General features: G+C 50.7%; 1 protein-coding gene and 1 long non-coding RNA gene across 2 annotated transcripts in view; one reads left to right on the top strand and one right to left on the bottom strand.

Annotated features, from left to right (window-relative positions):
* The window catches only part of LOC109317896 (corticosteroid 11-beta-dehydrogenase isozyme 1-like), a 7,620-nt gene extending 1,101 nt beyond the window's left edge, over positions 1-6,519 (top strand). Inside the window, exons 2-6 of the mRNA XM_019546856.1 lie at positions 323-453; positions 839-950; positions 1,907-2,092; positions 2,787-2,930; positions 4,759-6,519. Of these exons, the coding sequence (XP_019402401.1) occupies positions 325-453; positions 839-950; positions 1,907-2,092; positions 2,787-2,930; positions 4,759-4,979 (792 nt within the window). The 5' untranslated portion in view covers positions 323-324 and the 3' untranslated portion in view covers positions 4,980-6,519. The remainder of the gene's footprint in view (positions 1-322; positions 454-838; positions 951-1,906; positions 2,093-2,786; positions 2,931-4,758) is intronic.
* LOC109317897 lies at positions 2,852-8,886 on the bottom strand. Its single transcript, XR_002103137.1, has 3 exons — positions 8,722-8,886; positions 8,559-8,636; positions 2,852-2,956 (listed from the first exon to the last, which is right to left on the bottom strand). It is a non-coding gene; the product is annotated as an uncharacterized LOC109317897 (long non-coding RNA).
* Positions 8,887-9,030: the final 144 nt, after the last annotated feature.

Here is a 9,030-nt window from a genome sequence, read left to right as displayed (position 1 = left end):
AAAAAAAAAAGCCCATGGCCCATTTTCATGTCTGGAGTTGTGATGAGATACGCTAATAAGGCACTGCCAGAGTTTTTTTTAATCTTGCTGCACTCCCTTAACAAAGTTAACTACTCTCTCCAGAAGTTTTTCTTGGAGAAGGAAAAAAGAGATTGCTTGTTGCAGGGGGAGCTGGGGCTCTCGGCTGCCTCTGAGCAGGCTTGCTCAGTTAGCAGGCTGAGTTGGCTTGTTCCCCATCTTGATTTCATGACTGCTGTAGGCACTAGAGAAAATATGTCTTTGGTGTCCTGGCATGTCATCCTCCTCATGCCTTCCTCTCCAGAGATGCTGAAAGGGAAGCGAGTGATCGTCACGGGAGCAAGCAGCGGAATTGGAGAGCAAATGGCCTACCACCTGGCCCAGATGGGATCTCATCTTCTGATCACGGCACGGACAGAGGCCAAGCTACAGAAAGTAAATGGCAAGCCGAGCACTCACATATGCATGCCTGTCACACTGCACACACACACTTACATGCCAAGGTTAGTCTTGTGTCACAGGGACATAGGTATGCACGCACTCACAGACTTGCTGTGGGAGAATGGCGTAACGTGCACATACACGCTCACAGATGTGCGTGCTTATGGCTGCACATCAGTAGATACACTCTTGTTTGCACACACTTGCTCCAGTCTTGCTCCCAGGTGTTGCTTTTGTGCCGCTTGAAGGATGCACGAAGCAGTCACTGTATCCCCCAAGCCACACAATAACCCGCAAAGACCCTCAGGGATGTGACGCCAGGCTCTCGGAGGGTTGGCAACGGGAAACAGGTTCCTACAATGTTCCGATCACGTTTCAGGTCGTTGCACGGTGTCTAGAGCTGGGCGCAGCATCCGCGCGGCACGTGAGTGGCAGCATGGAGGACACGGCCTTTGCTGAGCATGTGGTGAAGGTGGCGGAAGAGTTACTGGGTACGTTAACTGCTCGCGGCCTGGAAACCACCAGCAGTCCCTTGCCATGGGGCAATGTGGAGAGGCCCTGTCACTCCTTAACTATGTCTTGGTCTATCTTATATGCATGCCAACTAGGACAGGATAGGGGAGAAGGGAGGGATTTCTTGAGCTCTTCTCACTCTTAAGGTATTTTGGGGGTTTTTTTACTGTTATTGAGTGCTGCTTGGATAGGAATACACGCATGAGAGCTAGTGTGGACAGACAGTGCACGGCTCTGCCAGTGCAACTCTGCTCTGAGGACCAGTATCCCCTGCTGTTCCAGTCCTTCCCCTGCTAATGGGTGACAGTAACCACAGCCTCTGTGGTTCAAGCCCCACAGCTCTGCCACGCAGCCTTGATCTGATGCGTGCTCCTGGTTATCATCCTACATGCCCCTCATGCTCTGCCTCTGAATCCCAGCACCTCTCACGAGAGCAATCCCAGCCTGTCAATCAGCTCTGGCCAGCAGCAACCCTGCTGTTCACATCACACAGCACTGCCCAAGGCTCTGCAAGCATGTGCATCTCAGCGTGGCCTATGCTGTGCCAGTTGTGAGCCCCCAGGCAACCCTGCTGGACTCCTCCCCCTCTGTGCCCTGAACGAGCCGAGCAGGACGACTGCATCTGAGCTTTTGTGGTACGCTGAGGACTGGACCTGGGATGACTTGGGTGACAACTGCACTCACACTGGTGAGCAGGCTCAGGGCTTGGACCCAGCTTCAGAGAGGAAAGGCCACTGCCCTGAAATACAAGTCTGCTAGCAGCAGACTTGTGCTTTTAACATATTCAGTCTATGCACGCTCTGTTTCGAGGGATGGATGACCACAGGATTCACGGCTATTATAAGAAAGCATATATAGCAAATGAAACAGGGTTGGGCTGCATCTCCATCCTCGTTTCACTCCACCCACCCTAAAGCAACCCCTTGCTTTGCAGGAGGCCTGGACATGTTGATCCTCAATCACATCGGCAGCTCGTACTTTCACTACTTTGACGGGGATGTCAGGCACGTGCGGAAGCTCCTCGAGACTAACTTTCTCAGCTACGTGGCCATGACCGTCTCTGCCCTGCCGATGCTCAAGGAGAGTGGGGGCAGCATCGTGGTGGTTTCCTCCATGGCAGGTCAGCTATGATCCAGAGTTAAGATTGTATAGGATGATTTTCCACGGTGTGGAAAACCCGGTACTCCCAGGGGGTTGGTGGGAGATACCCACTTTGCTCCATTCAGTCCCCATTTGGTTTTCTAGGGTGCTTGCCTCCAATTGATGGACAGTCAGCACCTCCACACTCAGGCATAAGAGCGAGGCTGCAGTTCTCCCAGAACTAGAATTACAGTCCAACTGCAAAAGGGAAGGCTGTGGATTCCTCTTTGGATCGGCCCTTTGGCTGCCCACAGATGTTTGCTTTGTGTCGGTGGATCAAATTCAGTACCAAGCTGACCCCTAGCTGGTAGTTCTCCATTGCATGTGAGTTATCCCAGTGATAGGGCCCCTATCATAATCTCTGGGGACTGAAGGGGCCACAGAGAGACAACTGCTCTGTTCATCATCCCCCCCTTGGGCATATTTGATTACAACTGTCAGGGATGCAGAAGGTGGAGGCTAACACTGCTGCCTGACTTAGAAGGCTCTCTAAAAGGGTTGGAAACTACTGGGATCAGGTACCCAGCTCTCTAAGGGTCCTTTGTATTTCTGGGCTGTGTCCCTAGGGCCGGCCTAGAAACATCAACGCAGGTTTTACTTTTCACAATGTTTTTTCCCCCAGTGAAAGCAAACTTTATGCAATAGTACGAATGAAACTTAACCTTTTTTCCTAGGTAAAGTCGGGTGTCCCTTCGCTGTTCCATACTCCGCGACTAAGTTTGCCCTGGATGGCTTTTTCAGCTCCTTGAGGCAGGAATTCGCTCTTCAGAACACCAACGTTTCCATCACGCTCTGCATCCTTGGCTTCATCAATACTGGTAAGACCGATGCTACTTGGACCTTGCTGATGAGGAAAGAGTCGTGGTCAGATGATGACCTTTTTACCTAACTCTGCCAGACAGTTCTCTCCTTCCTTCAGGGATCCCTGCGGCAGCTGCTGCAAACCCCACAAGAAGATAAGGGCTCCATACTGATCAGAGCATAGGACCCTGTAACTCAGCATCCTGTTTGTCACTGTGGCCAAGAGTGGGGGCTAAGGAGAAGTTTATTTATTCAGACTGATTGATCCCCTGCCCCTCTCCCTGCTGCTTCAGGTGTTCAGAAGCCTAGCACGTCCTAATCTTCAGGATAAGGGCTCACTCCTTATTGCACCCCTCATTATAATGCTGAATACCCACTAACAAACCCACCTTCTGTGAATTTTCCCAATCCCGTTTGAACCTAGTCAAATTATCAACTTCCAAAACTTCCTGAAGCAGTGAGTACCACAGGTTAATGACATGTTCTGTGAAAAAAGAACTTCCGTTCACTCATTTTAATCCTGCCATCTAATAACTTTATTGATGTCCCCTAGTTCTAGCACTGTACTAGTGAACTCTCCAGGCCCTTGACCTTTCCTGGACCATTTCTAGTTCTACTAGATCCTTCTGGAGACAGGGAGGGGGGAACCACAAACACACATGGTATTCAAGGCATGGGCACAATAATATTTTCCTTTTCTATCATAACATTCCCTTTTTAATCACTGCTACCATCCTATTTGCCTTGATAACTGCCACCAAACAATGTGGTTTTTGGAGAACTATGCACAGACATTTGGAAATCTCTTTGCTCAGAAAATCTTAGGGTTCGTGAAAGGGACTTCCAGGGTCTTCTGGCCCAAGCACGGGCATGAATGCAAGGCAGTAGTAGTACATGAGTAGCAAAGGCTAACATAGAGCTCATCGTCTTGTATGTGCATCTTGGGTTATTCATTCCTGCATGCATCACTTGGCACTTCTCAGCCTCAAAGTTCACTTGCCATTTTCTTGCCAATTGACTTGCATATGGGCTGTGCCCAGAACCATCCTTCTCACACCGGCCTGAAAATGGGCATTGCCCTGCCTGGGTTGACCTAGTAGGACAGTACCATCTCCTCCACCAAACCCCAGTGTCAATACACACTTCTTTCTCAGTACCTGCAAGGAGTCAGACACATCTAAACAATAATAGAGCAATGGCTAGCCTATACATTGCTCTGAATAGAAGTCAGTGTAAATCTATCGGCCAGATTCTCAGGTGGGGTAAATCAGCAGTGAAGCTAACGAGGATCTAACCGGTCACAGTGCTAAAGCTCTCATTTTATATACTCCCGTAATTGCATAAACCAATAGTCATGGGGCACAGGAGCAGATATTCATGTTTTCAGGCAGGCTCCTCTACTCAGAGGCCTTGGGGTTCAGATGCCCGCTAGTCACATCTGCTCCTAGCAAAAGGACATAGGAGCAAGCTAGAGGGAAAGTCCAAGAGCCCATTGCCATAAAATGTGTAGCCAAGATCTTCTCTTTGGGAAGCTATAGTGGACTCTCACAAGGGTATATGCCTGCAGTGCAAGGGACAGGTCTGCACCCTCAACTACACCAAGTCATTCAAGGTCGGGAAGAAGGGGGTCTCTCCTTTCAAGTACAGTAAAACCACCTGAACCAACACCACCATCATCACGGTGTCATGTAAGGCATCAGAAGAGGAGTTGCATACACAAATCCACAGGGGCTCTTTCCTTACTGAGAACTTTGAAAACAATTGCAGGCTCTGGAGGCTGAGTAGAGCTCACTTATGCAGACCATTGCACATCCAACCAAAGCGCACTTTCTTTTCCCACCTTAGACAATGCCATGAAGGCTGCTGCAGACGTGGTGCTTATCCCCCCTGCACCGAAGGAGGAGTGTGCACTGGAAATCATAAAGGGGGGAGCCCTCCGCCAGCGGGAAGTCTACTACAGATATGCAACTATCAAGTTCTCCCTCCTGCTCCGGGACTGGGCTGCAGACCTCCTGGATTACCTCATCCGTAGGGAGTACAACCTGGAAAACATAGAGAAAAAGTAATCTGTAGCCACCTTCTGGTGCTTTCCCTATTCCTACCCTCTCACATACCCTTGGCCAAGGCCAGGCAATCTGTGCAGCTCCCCAGCACAGGTCCCTCATTTAGGAAAAGCAAAGCTCGGACCCCAAATATTATGATCCTGGGATCCCATGGCACTTGATGGTGTGCGTCCATCCCACTCTTTGAAGGAGGAGTAATGAATGCTAGGCTGGAAAAGCTCAGGTTTTGGGCTAAGGTTTCTGAATTTGGTGCTCTGGGACTGCATTCCCTACCCTAAGCCCTCCTTTGTCTGCACTCTGGCCCCTGCAGCTGAGCTGATTAAGGATTAAGAGACCCAGGGAGCAATGTCTTCAGAAGGTTCCTGTGTCCCTCCTTTGGGGGCTGCATCTGTCAGCTGTGTGAGAAGAGCCTTTGCACAGCCCGTCACAGGGGAAAGGAGCTTAGTCTATCCTGTCTCCCCCTCTACCGGCGCATAAGAGCTTTGCAGCAGGTAGCTTGGAAATTCATGACAGTGATGAGATACCATAATTAAGACAGCCCCAGAGGGCTGAAATCTGACTGTTGGTTTGAAAAAAAAACAAAAAACCTCTCTGCTGGGGTATTTCAGGTGAGAGACACTCCCTGAAGGCCTTGATTTTGCATGAGGCTAGTAGACCACATGCATTTTGACTGGAGGTTGCAATTCCTTCAGATGGGTGCATTCTCTTATCCAGAGTGCTGGCTGAAAATCCAGAAAAGCTGTATCCTGTCCCAGGCACAGTCACATAATTTCTACCCTAGAAATGCGCTAACTTCTGCTCAAGAGATGAGAATGACATGCCTGAGAGTTGGGCCCCTTGCCTTTTGAGGTCTAACACCCACAAAGTCAGAGGTTTTCACGCCTGAAAAAAACCACAAAAACAAGCCAACCAGCTAACTGAAAGAGGCAGAAATCCAGAAAAGCTCATTGCTTTTTAGTCTGTAGTATTCAGAAAGGCAGAAGCACCAGTACAGAGTGCTTGGCTGGCAATGCAGGGACCCAGGAGCACCGAAAAAGTCTCGAATGCCAGCCCAAAAATGTCTTTAACCTCCCGTTCTGACCCCTTCAGTTCTGGAGCATGGCCAGATACCGGGTGGTATTGACAGGACGGGGCAATGCGAGCTGCCTCCAGCCAAGAGCAGTGCTAGGAAGAACCAGTCTCCCGTCTCTTTCCCCCCAGTTTGTAGCCTCCTCACATATAAAATTGGAGCTGGAGAGACTTTCAAAATACAAATGGTTTTTTTTACTCCACACCGGAGACAAGAATAATTTTTCCCAACTTGTTCAACACTTTCCTAGCCAGCGATAAATGTTTATTATTATCGCACAGATATTCTCTGCTTCCCAAAGAGTCCTCAACAGACAGACACTGCTGGGCTTCAAAGATCATGGCCAAGAGCAATATTTCACAACACAAAAGACTGAATCCCCTACAGCTGCCACAGCCAGCCCAGATTGATCCCTCCCACTAAGGAAAATGTGGTAACACGAACTAATTATTAAACTAAAAATGACTAACCTTACAGGTGCGTGAGCACTCTTTTGTTCCCCACCTCTCCCCATAATCCTGGGGCTCTGCCCACTCCACACTGTGAATGAGCGCCGTGCTACTGGCCTGTCTTCATGGAGATGCACGCGTGTGACAAGGCTGCATGTTTGCACAGATAATGTTGCACACGTGTAGGTATGCCTGCCTGGAAACACATTTTGGTTCAAGATGGAGTCTTTCCATTTAACTTCAAGTTTGGTATCAGCCTTGCTCAGTTAGAAGGTGAGAAGTCTCACCAGCGGTACAAAACTGGACGTACATGTAGTTATCTCAGTGTGGAGTCCCCCATTCCCATTAGCTTATTCTTTCCTCCTCCACAGAAAAATAGCTACACTTGTCCAAGAACCTTTCATTCTTCCCCATCCAAGCTTTCCATTTTTTGTCTCCATTTTATTTTCATTCTCTTCTCTTTTTGTTGGTCTTCCCCCTTCTCTCTTGCTTCAAAATCACCATCACTTTTGGCCTCATAACCTGCAGTTTTGAAGTCAGGGCAACAAGGTCAATCCTTCAGCGATATGCAGACAGTGCAGTCATGGGCAAAGGTATGGAAACTAGTTTGGGGACAGGAAGTGGGACAGCCCTTTCTCTGCCTGGTTCTCTGGTGTAGAACACGTGTAGCTTTTCTAATCCAGTTTGTAAAAGGGAGGATTTTAAGCAGAGGAAAAGATTTAGAGGGCTGGTGATTGGGGATGCTACATAAAGCAAACATGAGCATGAGCCCTGGTGAGTGTCAGATGGACTGGCAGAGAGCCGAACGCCTGCAAGAAACAGTTCTGGGGAGCTCCCTGCCCACAGGAGTTTGACAACTGTGCTGTTCAGCCGTGTGCCTGCAAATGCTGCACTGCAAGCGCTTTCCTTTGCCTCACTGAGATGCAGATTCTCCCTGGTAAGTCAGTGCAGCTCAGAGCAGCAATGACTGGCTAGTGTTTTCTCTGTAGACCTTTATGAATTAATCCTGAGATTCAGATTAAGTGCCTCTGCACCAGAACGCTCTTCTCCTTTAAGCCCTTCCCTAGAAAGTCTTTTGCAAAAAATCCTACAGTCCCATTTCCCGGGGAGGGATCATTGTCTCACTCACACATGCCCCTTCCTTAGCAAACCGCTTCACCTCCAGCCTTACACCTCCACTCCCAGGAGGCAAGAAGGCCGAGACCGGCACCCGTCTTACAGGGCACGGCCCGCCTGACCAGCCCGACTGCCCACAGGGGGCAAAAGGGACAGGCCCAGAGCCCTGCTTACGGGGAGGGCCCTCAGCCAGCCAAGGGACAGAGCTGTCCCCAGAGACACAGTGCTGGCCCCCTGCTTGCAGGGGAGTCGACTGCTCCGCCGACCCTAGCCGTCCTACAGGGCGCGCGGGACTCGCACCCTCGGCACAGGGCAGCCCAGGGGTCCGGACGTGGAGTACCAGGCACAGATGCAGGATGAAGGACATGTGCCTGGACACAGGGAACGGCGAGGAGGCCACAGGCACACATTCAAATCCGCTGTCCTTCTTGCGTGGTAGGAGGAAGCGTGCGAGAGAGCCAAGCGAACCGTGGTTGCTCAGGCGGTGCGTTTCAAGAAAGCAAGCGGCCCCACACCGGGAGGACAACAGGCGAAAAGAAGGCTTTCATGACAGAGAAGTCAGAGCTCTCAACGGACCCGAAAAAGGTGCCCACACTGACTTGAGGGGTGTAATGAAACCCCAGATACCAGCAATGAGTGGGGGAAGGAACAGCTGCCCCCCTGCAGAAGGAACAGCCTTGACCCCAGGCTCAAAACGCCCACGGGACTAAAATGCTCCCTGCCTTGGAAAAGGAAGTGGGAGATGACACAACTCTGGTTTACAGGATCCTCACTATCCCACCGAAAACCTGGCTGCGTATGACACCATCAGAAGCCAAGACACAAACCCTGCTTAGAAGGAAGTGTCAGCAACCCACCTTTCTGGGGCCCACTGATCCCAAGGTCTACAGCTTGGTGACTGAACCAAAAAAAATAAAATAAAGAGTCATCATGTCGAAACTCCCTGACCTTTCCTGGGCTGGCATGGTTTTCTTCCCTCCTTGTCAGCTGATGCCCGCTTGTGTGTCATCTTTCCTGCTTCAGGGCCTATAAGAAACAGAGTCAGATGCTGCATATGACTGACCACCTTGGAGGATGGGGCTGTGGGTCACAATCTGGCTCCCTTTCTTACCTGAATCTGCTACCAGTCTGTCCTCCATCGATGGAAATGGGGAAGTATAGATATCTGCGGGCTCGGCTGCTGACACCCAGGCCAGCCAGGAGCAGAGTGCAACGGGCTGGGACTGGACAGAAGTGCTCGGGCGGCACCGTGAACGGTGACCACCACCACGGAAAACCCCGCACACAGCTGCGGCTGGGCCCTCACGCCGGAGACAGCCTGCGAAGTGCTGAATGCCAGCTGGCAGGTGCCCCAGGCGGTCTCGATCGGGGGCCAAGCTGCCCCGTGGCCAGAAGGGCCGGACAGGACGTGGCGGCCACG

The sequence above is a fragment of the Crocodylus porosus genome, unplaced genomic scaffold (assembly GCF_001723895.1).
Source record: "Crocodylus porosus isolate Cpor-Errol unplaced genomic scaffold, CroPor_comp1, whole genome shotgun sequence".
NCBI classification, from domain to species: domain Eukaryota; kingdom Metazoa; phylum Chordata; order Crocodylia; family Crocodylidae; genus Crocodylus; species Crocodylus porosus.
The sequence above is the reverse complement of the archived record's forward strand: the minus strand, read 5'-3'. Positions and strand labels throughout refer to the sequence as shown.